This window comes from Podarcis vaucheri, assembly GCF_965113315.1.
Source record: "Podarcis vaucheri genome assembly, chromosome: 7".
Classification (NCBI taxonomy): domain Eukaryota; kingdom Metazoa; phylum Chordata; class Lepidosauria; order Squamata; family Lacertidae; genus Podarcis; species Podarcis vaucheri.
Window position 1 is genome coordinate 6,068,642 of NC_138765.1, and position 16,054 is coordinate 6,084,695.

At 51.5% G+C, this 16,054-nt stretch overlaps 1 protein-coding gene across 2 annotated transcripts; it reads left to right on the forward strand.

Annotated features, from left to right (window-relative positions):
* Positions 1-118: 118 nt before the first annotated feature.
* Positions 119-12,228, forward strand: ACTMAP (actin maturation protease). 2 transcript variants are annotated; one of them, XM_082231306.1, is made up of 6 exons: positions 119-139; positions 3,057-3,125; positions 5,838-5,962; positions 6,673-6,802; positions 8,734-8,804; positions 10,942-12,228. In XM_082231306.1, exons 2-6 carry the CDS (start codon positions 3,064-3,066, stop codon positions 11,283-11,285), a joined length of 732 nt encoding a protein of 243 aa, XP_082087432.1. In that variant the 5' UTR covers positions 119-139; positions 3,057-3,063; the 3' UTR covers positions 11,286-12,228. The 2 variants fall into 2 exon arrangements, with proteins under 2 accessions (XP_082087432.1, XP_082087431.1); XM_082231305.1 differs by lacking the exon at positions 119-139 and adding an exon at positions 155-466.
* The last annotated feature ends 3,826 nt before the right edge of the window (positions 12,229-16,054 follow it).

The following is a 16,054-nucleotide window of genomic DNA, read 5'->3' on the forward strand; positions in this document are numbered from 1 at the left end:
TCACCCCGGTCCCGGAGTCCTTGTTCACTGATTTGTTGAAGAAAAAAAGCGGTCATTTGAGGGGCGGAGAGGCGGTGGCTGCGTTGTCGCCTGTTGATGACGTAATAGCACGGCAAGCCGGGCGAGGGAAGAGTCGGCGGTGAGAAAAGGCGTCACGGAAAGCGCCCCTCGCATTGCCCCATGCCAGACCGGCGTGACCTTTGACCTGCGACCCCTCTTTCCTTGAGGGAAGTTTCACCCATGGACCCTCCCGATGCCAAAGGCCTCCCAGGCCCCTGCTAAGCGGAAGCATGTCCATAGCACCCCAGGGGGCTGCAGCAGCACCCTTGCCCCCTCCCCCACCCCCTCCTCCCCCTCCGCCTCCCCCCCGGCTATGTGGGGCTCAGCTCCTCAAGGCCGCGCTGGAGCAAGTGGACCCTGGGGACCAGGACGGTGTTCGGGAGCTCCTGAGGCGCCGGAGGGCCAGGTGGGGAGCGCCTGAGGGGGGTCGTGGGTGGGGGGGGGGGTCCCTGCCCCTCAGGGGGGGGTCAGGAGGGGCGCCAGAGTGCTGCTCTCTCCCCTTGTCTTGGAGGAAGGAGAGGGGCAGCTGCCACACAGAGGAGTGGGGTACAGTTGTGGGGGGTCGTGGGTGGGTGGGGTGTCCCTGCCCCTCAGTGGGGGTCAGGAGGGGCGCCAGAGTGCTGCTCTCTCCCCTTGTCTTGGAGGAAGGAGAGGGGCAGCTGCCACACAGAGGAGTGGGGTACAGTTGTGGGGGGTCGTGGGTGGGTGGGGTGTCCCTGCCCCTCAGTGGGGGTCAGGAGGGGCGCCAGAGTGCTGCTCTCTCCCCTTGTCTTGGAGGAAGGAGAGGGGCAGCTGCCACACAGTCAGAGGAGTGAGGTACAGTGGACACTCTGGTTTCGAACGTGATCCATGCAGGATGCACATTCGCAACCCGCATCTGCGCACACACGGGTTGCGATTCGGTTGAAGGAGGAGGAGGGAGGAATAGTCTGTGGGTTGGTCGAGTTGTGTTGTGAGAGGCATTGTTAGGTGGAGTCAGATAGATAGTTAGTTGGGATAATCAGTTTGAAGTTGTTAGGAACGAATAGGACGGTTAAGGGACTCAGATTAAGAAACTGGCAAGAAAAATTAACTGTGACCGTAAGCTTGTTCATGCCTATAAAAATAAACTTGATTATTTGTTAATGTTAACAACTGACTGGACTCCGTGTGTACCCGTGAGAAACGGGTTGGTGGCAGCGAAGAAAGCAATCACAGTGGTGGCACAGGGTCAATAGACCGTCAAACGTCCGGGGCCCTGTGTGATCGCCACAAAAGTTGTGTTGCGCTTCTACGCATCACAAAGCGCAATATAGCGCTTCTGCGCATGCGCGGCTGCCAAAACCCAGAAGTAACCTGTTCCGGTACTTCCAGGTTTCGGCTGTCCTCAACCCAAAAAAACACAACCTGAAGCGTCTGTAACCCAAGGTATAACTATTATTAGTATTATCGTTACAGTGGTGCCTCGCAAGACGAAAAGAATCCATTCTGTGATTCTCTTTGTCTGGTTTCTTCGTCTTGCGAAGCAAGCCCATTAGCGGATTAGCGCTTTTAGCGGCTTTTAGCGGCTTATCTGCTGATCAGATCAGCTGATAAGCAGCTTAGCGGCTTAGAAAAAGGGGGGGGGGAGGAAAAAAAAACCAGCAGGAACTCGCAAGACATTGTCGTCTTGCGAAGCAAGCCCATAGGAAATTCGTTTTGCGAAGCACCTCCAAAACGGAAAACTCTTTCGTCTAGCGAGTTTTCCGTCTTGCGATGCATTCGTCTTGCGGGGCACCACTGTATCACCATCATCAGAGTCTTGCTGCCCATGCCATAGTCCTTGTGAAAATGTCTTGGATGGCAGTGGTTTCACGTGGGATAAGACGCATGCATGGAGGAGGAGAGGGCTGTCTGCGGATGGCTCCTTGGAGGCAGCAGTGCTTCCAAAACTGTAGGAGGGGAGAGTTGCACTGGTGCTCAGGCCCTGCTTGGGGGCTTCCCCAAAGAGTCATCTGGTTGGCCACTGTGAGAACAGGATGCTGGCCTGATCCAGCAGCCAGGCTCTTCCTACGTTCATATGCAGGCACCCCCGAACTCAGCCCTCCAGATGTTTTGGGACAACTCCTCCTGTCATCCCTAGCTAATAGGACCAGTGGGCAGGGATGATGGGAATTGTAGTCCCAAAACATCTGGAGGGCCGAGTTTGGGGATGCCTGTTCATCTGGGTCCAGAGGCAGTCTGCCTACATTCCTAGGTTTCATTTAAAATACAGAAGTGTAAACTGCACCCTATGCTTTCTTAAAAGCTTAGGATTGTGTGATTTCTAGAATCATGGAATTGTAGAATTTCGTAGACTTTAGTCAAGCTTCTTCATACTGAATCCAGTTGGCAAAGATTGCCAGCACTATTGAGATGCTGTGATGTCTACGATGTCTACAAGCTTCATTGCTCAGAGGGGCAGTTGGGGCTGTGTCGTGTTCACGGTATCCTCTTCCACTACCTGTGTTGTTGTTTTTTGGCTTTAAAAACAGCAGATTGGCTTCGCAACCATCGGCCTGAACCTGCGGCATCTATATTTGGTGTGAGCAGCTTGGACAAGAGAGAAGCTCTGTGTCACTGCAAATACTGCTGAAAACATTCAGGGCAGGGTGCACCTTGCGCCATTTCCCCAGCCAATTTTTCTTAATGCTTGATTAGGGGCTTGCATCTGTGATGGTTTCATTTGCAACGTGCCACCGAAATGTTCTACTTCCAAAAAGTTCTCTCCGCTTGGAAAGAGGATGCTTGCCTTTTAACGTGGTCCATTTTGTCTCATTAGGGCTCCAATTTCGCATTGCTGCCATTTCCATTTCCTGTAAGCCAGGGAGCACCCCCCACCCCCAAGAGGCAGCTTCCCTAGATTGCTCCTATTAAGTGTTTGGGGAGGAGAGCCTTGTTAATTATGCAGGGGGCGAAAGTGCTGCTAATGTTGGACCGGCCCCCTAAGTGGCTCTTAAGGGCCTCTTTCTATTTCTCTCTCTATCTCTCTCTTCCAGCTTCAGCATGCATTTGCAGTGGCTCCTTTTCAACCGCCCCGTGTCTTCCTTAATCCAAGAAGGCCCCCAGTGAGTATGGGATTTATTCTTTACTGCAAAAGGAAACTGTGAAGTAGCAACCTGCTGAGGAGGTGGGAGTTTGAACTATGCTGCACAACCACTCCATACCTTTTCATGCACTCCGGAATTATGTTAATAGTTTACCCCTCCTCTGAGGAACACAAAACAGTTTTTTATCCCCATAATAGCCCTGTGAATTAGAGAGCTCTGTAGCTTCTCAGACTGGAGAAGGGGCTTGAACCTGGGTCCCAGCCCTCTGCTTTTAGATGGGATGTTTCAGGGTTGTGTATATTTCATCGCTGCACTGAAAGTACAGTTTTCTTTGTGTGACAGCAAGCGTCCAGGTCCCGGGGGCAAAGGTCCTGCTGGTGGGTGATCTAAATGCAAGGCTAGGGCCAGAGGACCCTAGCAACCAAATACAGGTACAAAATTGGGTTTCCAGAAGCCCAGTCTAGCCCAGAAGTCCGCCAGACCCCAAGGCTATCTAAGGACCAGTATTCAAACTACGCCGGCGCCTGTCTTTTAAAATTTTCGAGGCAGCTAAGTTTACACATTCTGAGTGGCCGCACAAGAGGCGATATCCCTGGGGAATATACATTCCTGCCAGGGTCAAAAACTAGTACAAGCGTCCAAGTCCTTGCCTGGTCCAGCCAGGGGGCAGTGCTAACTGAGCCATTTCTTAGAATTGTAGAATTAGAGAGTTGTAAGGGACCCTGTGGGTTAAACCACAGAAGCTAGGACTTGCTGATCAGAAGGTCGGCGGTTCGGATCCCCGCGATGGGGTGAGCTCCCATTGCTCGGTCCCTGCTCCTGCCAACCTAGCGGTTTGAAAGCACATCAAAGTGCAAGTAGATAAATAGGTACCGCTCCGGTGGGAAGGTAAATGGTGTTTCTGTGCGCTGCTCTGGTTCACCAGAAGCGGCTTAGTCACCCGGAAGCTGTACGCCGGCTCCCTCGGCCAATAAAGCGAGATGAGCGCTGCAACCCCAGAGTCGGCCACGACTGGACCTAATGATCAGGGGTCCCTTTACCTTTAAGGGACCCTGAGGGTCACAGATGCCAAGAGGATGGGGTGTTTTGGCACTGCTTTGCTCCTTCCCCTTCTCACCTTCACGGGCAGGGCTAGGAAAACAAGAAGCAAGTGCAATAAACTTTTCAGTTTAGGAAAATGTCCAGCAGGAGGCAACACGAGAGAAGTTTACGAAATGCAGGCATGCAGAAAGTGGATAGAGAAATGGTTTTTCTCCCTCTCTCCTCACACTGGGATTTGTGGGCATCCGATGAAGTTGAGCGTTGGAAGATTCAGGTCAGGTAAAAGAAAGTATTTCTTCATGCAACACACAGTTAAACTTTGGAACTGCCTCCCACAGGAGGGCCCCCAACTTGGATGGCTTTAAAAGAGAATTGGATAAATTCATGGCTGTCGATGGCTCCTAGCCAGATTGGCTCTGCTCTGCCCTCCACTGTCGGAGGCAGCAGTTCTTCTGAATACTAGTTGCTGGAAATTGCAGGAGGAGAAGGGGCTGCTGTTGTGCTGAGCTCCTGCTTGTGGCCTTCCGACAAGGGGCATGTGGCTGACCAATGTGAGAAGAGGTTGCTGGATCAGATGGAGCCCCCTTGGCCTAATAATAATAATAATAATAATAATAATAATAATAATTTATTATTTGTACCCCGCCCATCTGGCTGGGTTTCCCCAGCCACTCTGGGCGGCTTCCACAGAAACCAAAAAACACTAAAATATCATACATTAAAAGCTTCCCTGAATAGGGCCGCCTTAAGATGTCTTCTGAATGTCAGGTAGTTGTCCATCACCTTGACATCCGATGGGAGGGCATTCCACAGGGCGGGCGCCACCACCGAAAAGGCCCTCTGCCTGGTTCCCTGTAGCTTCGCTTCTCGCAATGAGGGAACCGCCAGAAGGCCCTTGGAGCTGGACCTCAGTGTCCGGGCAGAACGATGGGGGTGGAGACGCTCCAGTAGCCTCTTCATATGTTCTTAAGTACAATGGTGTCGGGCCTACAGGTAAATTTTGCAAAGTCAGAAGCTACGTGCTTCAACACCCCTCCTCACACCCAAAAAGAATTCACTAATGTCACCAAGATAAAACTTGGCCACACCAAGTTCAGATACCTAGGGGTACAAATAACCAGAAGCCTCAATAAGTTATACTTTCACAACTACAAGCCCCTGTGGCGACAAATAAACAAAGACCTAAAAAGATGGGACAACATGAATTTCACCCTCTCAGGCAAAATAGTCATGGTCAAAATGATCACCCTCCCAAAACTAACCTACCTATTCCAAACCCTCCCAGTCTGGATTCCCCAAACCCAAATCCGCAGATGGCAGAGAAAACTACACTCCTTTATCTTCTCATACAAAAAAACCCCAAGAATAAGCCCCAAATACCTGCACCTCCCCATCTCAGAAGGAGGATGGGGAATCCCCAATATAGAAGCAATATTACAGTGCCAACCAAATACACCATATAATCCCATATATACTACTAGAAGATGAGACAAAACAATGGATATGTTCTTAAGTAGTAGTTTCAGCATGTATACATTTCTCAGATTGCAATTTCATTGTTCTGCATGGGACAATGACAATAAAGATATCATATATCAAAAGGCTTTTTTTATATAAAAAAAAGTAGGGCTCAGATTTTAGTACAGTGGTCCAACCTCTCTGCTTTTCTTCCTTCTCCTCTTCTTCCAGGTGTGGCCTGGTGGCCTTGTGGATGGCTGGGGCGCTGCTTTCTCCCCCCAAGGCTGTTTCCCTGGAGACAATTGTTCAGGTGGCTTTGGAGAGAGGCTACACAGCCCAGGGGGAAATGTTCTCAGGTGGGTCGCCAAGAAGGGGGGTGGCAGACACCGCTGCCCAAATTTTGGCTTGTGATCCGTTTCATCTCCCTGCATGAGCCTGGCAGAGACTGAGTGGCCGGGTGGTGGTGGTGGGGCCTGCCTAGATGCTGCTCTGGGAGCACCCCAGCCAGTGGTGTAGCGTGGGGGGTGCCAGGGGTGCCGGCCACACCGGGCGCAACATTTGGGGGGGGCGCGTTTGGCCGGCCCCCCTCGAGGAAGCGGGACCCTCTCCAAGGCGCAGCGCGCCGTCGGTGGAGGAAAAGAGCCGCGCAGCAGCAGCAGCAAAGCCGGGAGGAGGAGGAGGTAGAGCAAGCCTGCTAATTGCTTGCTGGGAATTAAGCGGCTCAAAGAGGCCTGGCGGTGGGGCGGAGAGACCTCCTCCCGCCGCCAGCCTTTGGAAGGCTGCTCCGAAGCCTGGCGGTGGGGCGGAGAGACCTTCTCCCTGCGCCAGCCTTCGGATGGCTGTCCTGAAGACTTGTGGTGGGAGCAGTGGCGTAGCGTGGGGGGTGCAGGGGGGGCCTGCCGCAGTGGGCGCAACATCTGGGGGGCACGGAAGAGACTCGAGTGCTAAAATCCACGGGTTAGGGGGCGCAAATTACTTGCCTTGCCCTGGGTGCTGAGAGCCCACGCTACACCACTGACCCCAGCCCCCCAACTCCTCCCTTGCCCTTTTGATCTGCTTGCTCCAGCTGCCGACATGTCCACGCTAGCTGAGGAGGTGTTTCCCTGCCAGGCGGAGCTGCTCTCTGGAGGCCTGGGGGGAGAAAACTACCAAAGGATCCTTCGTCACCTTAGCCAAGGCTTCCCTGTGTTGATACCGTATCCTTCCTGGTGGGAAAGGGGAGGGATATGAGGAGCTGGGGTGGGTGCTTCTCATGTTTGCTTACTTCCTAGAATGGTAGGGTTGGAAGGGACCACACAGGGTCATCTAGTCCAACCCTCTGCAGTGCAGTACAGTCATCCCTGATATTTGCCTATCTGATCTCCGCTTAATAACCTCTGATGAAGAAAAGTCCTCCACCTTCAAGGGAGACCGTTCCACTGTCAAATAATAATAATAATTTATTATTTGTACCCCACCCATCTGGTTGGGTTTCCCCAGACACTCTGGGCGGCTTCCACAAAGACCAAAAATACACTAAGATGTCACACATTTAAAACTTCCCTGAACAGGGCTGCCTTAAGATGTCTTCTGAATGTCAGGTAGTTGTTTATCTCTCTGACATCCGATGGGAGGGCGTTCCACAGGGTGGGTGCCACCACCAAGAAGGTTCCCTGGTTCCCTGTAGCTTTGCTTCTCGCAATGAGGGAACTGCCAGAAGGCCCTCAGCCCTGGACCTCAGTTTCCGGGTAGAACGATCGGGGTGGAGACGCTCCTTCTGATATACTGGACCGAGGCCGTTTAGGGCTTTAAAGGTCAGCACCAACACTTTGAATTGTGCTTGGAAACGTTCTTGGGGAGCCAATGTAGGTCTTTCAAGACAGGTGTTATGTGGTCTCAGCGGCCGCCCCCAGTCACCAGTCTAGCTGCCGCATTCTGGATTAGTGGTAGTTTCCGTGTCACCTTCAAAGGTAGCCCCATGTAGAGCGCATTGCAGTAGTCCAAGCGGGAGATAACTAGAGCATGCACCACTCTGGCAAGACAGTGTGCTTGCAGGGAGGGTCTCATCCTGCGTACCAGGGGGAGCTGGTAGACAGCTGCCCTGGATACAGAATTGACCTGCGCCTCCATGGACAACTGTGAGTCCAAAATGAGTCCCAGGCTGCGTACGTGGTCCTTCAGGGGCACAGTTACCCCACTCAGGACCAGGGAGTCCCCCACACCAGCCTGCCCCCTGTCCCCCCAAAACAGTACTTCTGTCTTGTCAGGATTCAACCTCAATCCATTAGCCGCCATCCATCCAAACAGCTCTTACTGTCAGAAAGCTCTTCCTGATGTTTATTTGGAATCTCCTTTCTTGTAACTTGAAGCCATTGGTTCAAGTCCTAACTCCAGAGCGGGAGAAAAGGAGCTTTCTCCCTCTTGAATGTGACAGCCCTTGAGATATCTGAAGATGGCTCTCATATATCCTTTCAATCTCCTCTTCTCTAGGCTAAACATACCCAGCTCCTTCAAGTGCCCCTCATAATGCTTGGCTTCCAGACTCTTAAATCATCTCAGTCGCCCTAATCTCCCAACTTTCCAGCTTGTCAATCCCCTCCTTAAACTGGTGTCCAGAACTGGACACAGGACTCCAGGTGGGATCTGGACAAGGCAGAAGAGAGCAGGACTATGACTTCCCTTGATTTGATCTAGACTATGGGTAGGTAAACGAAGGCCCGGGGCCCAGATCCGGCCCCATCACCTTCTAAATCCGGTCCGCGGACGGTCCGGGAATCAGCATGTTTTTACATGACTAGAATGTGTCCTTTTATTTAAAATGCATCTCTGGGTTATTTGTGGGGCATAGGAATTCGTTCATTCCCCCCCCAAATATATATATATATAGTCCAGCCCCCCACAAGGTCTGAGGGACAGTAGACCAGCCCCCTGCTGACCCCTGATCTGGACACTAGAGTGTAGTAGCAAGAAAACAAGCTGAAATGAGCTGGTCCAAAGCTGGGTCTTCCTTGCCCCAGAGTCTGCTCTTCTGCCAGGCCCTCTTCCAGGCTTCTCTGGTGAGACAGGTACCCCAAGCAGCCCTCCTTGTCCTCTGTTCTTCCCATGTGAGCAAGACTCTCTTTCAACCAGACCTTAACACCCAGCACAGCTACGACGAAGACTCCAACCACGAGCCCTGCCTCCGGAGCGGCTACAAGGCTCACTGGGCCATTGCCTCAGGTACGTCCCCCAGTTCACTGCAACTCTCCTCGCAGGGAGCTGGTCGGTGCCTGGCTGCTCCCTCTCCTCCGAGGCGAGAAATGGCTCTGCTGGCAAGGCAGGGCACTGCCCAGGAGGGGGCAGCAGTGCCCAGGCTGGTCCTGTGTGCCTTCGGCCTCCCTCTTCCCAGACCGCTGCTTGCACTCAGTTGCTCAAAGCTCAATTCCGGGGCATAGGACTCCCCAATCTGGACCAACAACTTTCTCCTCAAACTATCCCCTGCTTGGGACCCTTATTCTGCCCTAGCTTTGAAGCAAATTCTTAAAGCACACCCCTCTTTTTTTGCACTTATAATTTTCAACATTTTTATCGTATACAGTCAAGAAACAAATACATCTTTTCTCTTTTTGTTGTTGACTTCCCACCCCTTTTTCCATGGAGTTCTTGTTTCTCCCCTTCTGCTGTGCGCTGTCGTCTGCCTGCCAAACCATAACCACAATATTATTACCTAATTACTTCTGCGCTCATAGCTCAAAACCAGCTTTTCTCTCTTTTGCACTCCTTACATTTACATTTTTTTCATTGGGGGGTGTCACTTTCTGATGCAACCACAGCCTGGCATTCTGTAGCATAAAAGGTAAAGGGACCCCTGACTATTAGGTCCAGTCGTGGCTGACACTGGGGTTGCGGCGCTCATCTCGCTTTATTGTCCGAGGGAGCCGGCGTACAGCTTCCGGGTCATGTGGCCAGCATAAATAAGCCGCTTCTGGCGAACCAGAGCAGCGCACGAAAACACTGTTTACCTTCCCATCAGAGCGGTACCTATTTATCTACTTGCACTTTTGACATGCTTTCAAACTGCTAGATTGGCAGCAACAGGAGCCCACGCCGTCATGGGGATTCGAACTGCCGACCTTCTGATCGGCAAGTCCTAGGCTCTATGGTTTAACCCACAGCACCACCCACATCCCTTATTCTGTAGCATAAATAGATGCAAAATCCACCATGGTCAAGCCAGAGCGGTGCTTGAAGTGCCAGACTAGGACTCTGGGAGAGACAGACCAGGGTTCAAATCCCGCCCACGATGTTCCCTGGGTGTGACTTTGAGGGCCTGTCACAGCCTCTCAGCCTGGTCTACCCCATAAGGTTATTGTTGGGGATTAATGGAGCAGAGAGAACGACGCACACCATTTTGGGCTCTTCTGTCGTACTTTTTGGTTGTTGTTTTTTGAAATTTATTTGGTTTTTCAGATTAAAGCCTTACAGTCAATTATCCAACATACAACATAAAAACAAGATTCCAAAGAATCTCCTGGACTTCCCTCTGTGGGTCCTATCGTTAATCATTTCCTCCTGCATCTTTTATGATAAACCAGATCTTTTACATCTCCATTACAGTGGTGCCTCGCAAGACGAAAAGAATCCGTTCTGTGATTCTCTTCGTCTAGCAGTTTTTTTGTCTTGCGAAGCAAGCCCATTGACGGATTAGAGGATTAGCACTATTAGTGGCTTTTAGCGGTTTATCAGCTTATCGGATCAGATGATAAGCGGCTTAGCGGCTTAGAAAAGGGGGGGGGGAGGAAAAAAAACCAGCAGGAACTCGCAAGACATTGTCGTCTTGCGAAGCAAGCCCATAGGAAATTCATTTTGCGAAGCACCTCCAAAACGGAAAACTCTTTCGTCTAGCGAGTTTTCCGTCTTGCGAGGCATTCGTCTTGCGGGGCACCACTGTATGTCCAAAATTCAACATTAAACTACAAGTGTTAATCCAATCCTACTAACGATTTTAGCTGTTTACAATGGTTTTTAAGATAAATTATAAATCTCCTTACTGAAATTTTGGTCTTCCTGGTTTCTGATTCTTCCGGTCATTTTTGCCATTTTGGCATAATCCATCAACTTAATCTGCCATTCTTTTCTGGTACGGACTTCTTTCCATCTCTGGGCCAATAGCATCCAAGCAGCTGTGGTCACAAGTCTTTTCTGCTCCCTTGGGATTTCGGCACCCCTTGGCCATACTTTGAGTGCAAAACAGACCCAACTGCCAGCTCAATGGGTTCCCTGCGAGCCAAAGGCTGCCAGCTCAGGACCAGGGCTGCCCAACAGTCGCACCCAGGTCACCTCCATAGACTTCTCTCTTTTCCCTCCTTCTACCCAGGAGCTCTGCTGGGTCTGGAGGACAGTGTCCAGCTGGCCGCCTGCCAGGAGGATGAAGAGATCCGGGGCCTCTTCCATGCCAGCCCAGCCCTGGCCTCGACCCTCTCGCTAGACTCTCCCGCAGCAGAGACGTATTTGCTGTGCAAGCAGGGCAAGAGCGGCCGCTACCAGCTCTGGCGCTACTCCCAGGTGGAGGCCAGCAACGGGCAGCTGACGGACTTCAGCCCCAAGCGGGCAGCTGATGGAAAGGTCTACATCGTGCCAGCTGGGGGGGTGCGTGAGGGACTTTGTGGGAAGGCAGTGCTTCTGCGGCCGGCTGGGCCAGAGGGCTACCGGCCACACTGAGCTGGCCAGAAGGAGGAACTGCTTTCCAAAGCTCCAACCGGAACCAAACGGACCAGGAGCCATAATAAGTTGTGGATGCAGATGGGACCTTTAGCAACAGCCATTGGGCATGATAGCTGTGGAGCCTCTTTATGCAGGCACAGTATACCCTCCGAGTCCCAACTGCAGGGGTCAGGCATGGGGAGGGCTCGTGCCTTTGTGCCTTAGGAGCGTCACAGGGGCACCTGGCCTGCCTGGAAAGAGGATACTGGGACAAATTACTTCATTGCAGGGAGTTGGACTAGATGACCCGTGGGACCCTTTCCGACTCAGAAATTCTGTGAAATGGACTTGTCTCAGGTGAGAGACCACGTCCACCAACGGGTAGCTCTCCTTGCCAGCTGAGCTGCCCAGGAAAGAAACAGGAACAGGCCGTGTTTTTATTGCATTCATACCCCAGCTTTTTTGGGACGCAGGTGGCGCTGTGGGTTAAACCACAGAGCCTAGGGCTCAGAAGGTCAGCGATTCGAATCCCTGCAATGTGATGAGCTCCCGTTGCTCGGTCCCTGCTCCTGCCAACCTAGCAGTTCAAAAGCACGTCAAAGTGCAAGTAAGTAAATAGGTACCACTCCAGCGGGAAGCTAAACGACGTTTCCGTGCACTGCTCTGGTTTCTCCAGAAGCGGCTTAGTCATGCTGGCCACATGACCCAGAAGCTGTATGCCAGCTCCCTCGGCCAATAAAGCGAGATGAGCGCCGCAACCCCAGAGTCAGCCGCGACTGGACCCTTCAGGGTCAGGGGTCCCTTTACCTTTACCCCAGCTTTTTATTCAAGGTGGCCTGCATCGTTTGCTTCCTTCCCATTTTATTCTCACAACCACCCCTTCATGGCCGAGGGGTTTTTTGTGAACACTGGCCTCCCAGGTCTGGGCTGACACTCAAACCACTATGCCCCACTGGCTGGACTCCTATTTCTTCTTCCTTCCCCAGCGCATGAACACCCCAGCAACTCACTCCATCACCTAAAGCTGGCAAGCCCCTTGGCTTCTGGAGGAGGAGTTGGAAACCAGGAGGCCACCTCCTCATTCCCTGCCTGTGGGCCAGGCTGACCAGGTTGCTGATGTGAGAGCCCACGAAAGAGGCAGCCCATGGCACCTCTGCATGGGTCCCGGGGGCCGCCTGCCCTCCTCGTAGCTGCTGCACACAGAACAGTGAGTTGGTCAGCTTGCAGACGCCCCAAGGTGTTGCATCTCAGGTTAAAGAGTGACCCAGCCCCTGGTTTTTTGGAATACCAAAAGGTCCTGTTCGGCTTTCGTGGGAGTGTGACAGACACTCGAAGGGCACTCCAGCCAGCTCTTTTCTGCCCAGGAGGTCTTCTCTGCTACAGAACCAAGAACACCAAATCCCAAATAATAATAATAATAATAATAATAATAATAATAATAATAATAATAATAATAATACAGTGGTACCTCAGGTTAAGCACTTAATTCCTTCCGGAGGTCCGTTCTTAACCTGAAATTGTTCTTAACCTGAAGCACCACTTTAGCTAATGGGGCTTCCTGCTGCTGCTGTGCCGCCAGAGCACAATTTCTTTTCTCATCCTGAAGCAAAGTTCTTAACCCGAGGTACTATTTCTGGGTTAGCGGAGTCTGTAACCTGAAACGTATATAACCTGAAGCGTATGTAACCCGAGGTACCACTGTAATTTATTATTTATACCCCGCCCATCTGGCTGAGTTTCCCCAGCCACTCTGGGCGGCTCCCAATCAAATATTAAAAACAGTACAGCATTAAATATTTTAAACTTCCCTAAACAGGGCTGCCTTCAGATGTCTTCTAAAACTGTGGTAGTTGTTGTTCTCTTTGACATCTGATGGGAGGGCGTTCCACAGGGCGGGTGCCACCACCGAGAAGGCCCTCTGCCTGGTTCCCTGTAACCTCACTTCTCGCAATGGGCCGAGCTGTCCAGAGCTGTCCAGGGGGGCCCTCAGGGGAGGTCGGCTTGGCTGAGGCCTCTGGGGCAGTCAGGAAAAGCAAGAGGCCATCTCTTCACTGCTGCCTTCCCAGAATAGTGAGCTTTCAAGGACAAAAAAAAAATAAAATGCCTGGAATTTCCTTTCCTTTTGGAGCCAAGCCAGTCCAACGCCAATAATAACCATGTGTGCATTTTTTTAAAAAAGAACACAATAGAATAAGCTAATCGGGGAAACGGAGAGATAAATTTGCCCTCCGGGAGTGCCTTCTGCATTGAGCTGCGCTGCCAAAGCTGTGATTTTGAGAGAATGTGCTTCCAACAGAGAGAAGGGGAGGAAATGTTGGGTTCGGTTCTGCTCTGCCTCTGCTAGGGAGTGTGTGTCTGGCCTTGAGTGAGTCACCCCTCTCGGCCTCAGTTTCCCCACATCTGCAAATGGTTCCCTGCTCCCCACGGCTGCATGCCTGTTCCATGTACAGAAGATGGAAAGCACTTTCAAAAATTAAAAGAGCTAAAACAGCAAAGGAGTGGTAGTTTTGTGCCTCGAGAGATCTCTGCGTGAAAGCATTTGCCCCAAGGTGCGGAGTGGTTCCTGTTTTTGTGGGTGAAACCACTCCAAGGAGACTGCTGGCTTTGGCGCTGCTTCGGGGCCTGGAAGGAGCAGCGTTCAGGGTCCATGGGGTCCTTTTGTAGCCTTATGAGGCTTTGCCCTCGGGTGGGAAAAATATTGCGCCTGGGAAAGGGAAGTGGGAGTCAACAGACACTCAAGGAATAGTTTCGGAGAAAAGGCTTTTATTTCTACCATCCATGAACTGGTAGAAGGAGCAAGTGTGATAAGTCACAAAAAGCATGCACAAAGTTCACAGTCATGTGCACAAACATATATACCTTTCCAGTTCCCTCCTCCTTTCTCCTCCCTCAGGAGTCCTGCCCCATGTTGAGGTTCCTGAGCATGTACAGAAAGCTGTCTTGGGACTTTTGTGGACTCTTGGCAGGAAAGGGGGTGAGGGGGTTTCAGTGTGTTCCCGTTGTTTCATTCTTGTGCTTTGGCATGGTTCCCGGAGAGAAAGCAAGTTGCAATGTGGTTCTGAGAAAGGCCTGAGAAGACCATGGGGTTCTCTACCTTGTTGCCATCTTTTTAGTTACAGCAAGTGGAATGTTTCTGATGCTTAGCTGCTGAGAAAATGATTTTGAAAAGCTTTGAGAAGCTTTGAGCCTGCTTGGGGGGGGGGGTGTGACTTCGGGCCTAGGTGAGGTCACCTGTCCTCACCTTCCTTCACTTTAATAATAATGATAATAATTTTTATTTATACCGCGCCCTCTCCAGCCAAGGCCAGGCTCAGGGCGGCTAACAAGCAATAATAAAAACAAGTTGAATGAATACAACTTAAAAACAAAATTAAAATGCATTAAAATATTGAAACATTAAAATGTAGCCTCATTGCAGGAGGAGAAAGGGAAAAGGCGGTCCCATAGGTGCGAGGGTCCTCGGCCGTGAAGGGCTTTAAAGGTCAAAACCAGCACCTTCAATCTGAGCCTGTACTCCACCGGGAGCCAGTGCAACTGGTAGAGCATTGGGTGAATATGCCCCCATGGCAGGGACCCCGTGAGGAGCCTCGCTGCAGCATTCTGCACCCGCTTTGACATAAACCACAGCCTGCCCCCCCCCCAATGCTATTTCCATCTCTCCCTCTCCTGCTCCACACCCTTCCTGGGGAGGGTCTCTGGTTGTGGCAACGGGAAATGGAGCAGTCTTTGTGTCCTGCTCCCAAAATAGCTCCTCTTTCCTTGTTGCACGCAGGCTAGGATTTCCAGGGTGACAGTCGTCTGCCGGTCCCTCCCTGCTGGGACCTTGAACCCTCACAAATAGATCTCTGTCACGAAGGCTGTCTCGCTGGGCAGAATTTGGGGAAAGGCTTGTAGCTCCCCGTGCAAATTGGGCTGGGGGTCTTGCCTGTCATGCCTCTCCGTCTCTGCTGGGCAGTCTTCCAGCCCTCTTCTCTGTGGGTCACAGCCTGTAAAGCCCCACTCTCATCTGTGCAGGTGCAGATGAAAAACTAGGGGGCCAGGAGCCAAAGCAAATGGGGTTGGGCTGGATGACCTCTTTGGGTCCCTTCCAATTCTGTCGTTCTGAGAAGTGCATGGGGACAGGTGGCCTTCTTTCACCATGGGCTGGGGAGGGAGGAATCTGGTGTCCCCCCCCCCCGTTGCAGGAACCCCCCCATCCAATCATTCAGTTTGTACAAACTTACTCACACACGACATACGCAACGCTTGTGTTATAAATTCATAGAAAATCAACCATACATCGGATCTGCACTGTTCCACTTTTATTTTACTCCGTGAAAGAAGGACTACAAAATGGGGAAGGTTTGATACAGGGCAGCCATAGTCCCTTGAGCATACCAGCACATACACAGGAGTCCTGCCCAGTTGGCATGCCAACCTTGATGGTCCCAGACAGAAGACCATGACACTCACAAAGTCAAAATAAAAAAATTCCTTCCAGTAGCACCTTAAAGACCAACTAAGTTAGTTCTTGGTATGAGCTTTCGTGTGCATGCACACTTCTTCAGATACACACAAAGGACCTGCATATGGGAGTGGATTCAGCATGGACTGAAACAAAGGACAGTGATCAGCTCGTCCCTCTGGGGGCAGGAAACTGCAAACTCCCTTTTGGCCACTGGAAAGTACTCATGGGGAGGGGGAAAGGTGGAACAGGTGACAAGACACTCAAGGTTACCACCACAACTCCTCCCTCAACCCCTCTTCTTTGTGATGTAGTCTTGGGGGTGTAGCATGGGAGATTAGTA

What these genes read in the sequence shown, in the direction of transcription:
- ACTMAP (XM_082231305.1), top strand. Translation starts at nt 291, where the DNA reads ATGTCCATAGCACCCCAGGGGGCTGCAGCAGCACCCTTGCCCCCTCCC. An exon ending in CTGAGGCGCCGGAGGGCCAG is followed by an intron (nt 467 to 3,056) that starts GTGGGGAGCGCC and finishes TCTCTCTTCCAG; the next exon opens with CTTCAGCATGCATTTGCAGT. An exon ending in GGCTTCCCTGTGTTGATACC is followed by an intron (nt 6,803 to 8,733) that starts GTATCCTTCCTG and finishes CACCCAGCACAG; the next exon opens with CTACGACGAAGACTCCAACC.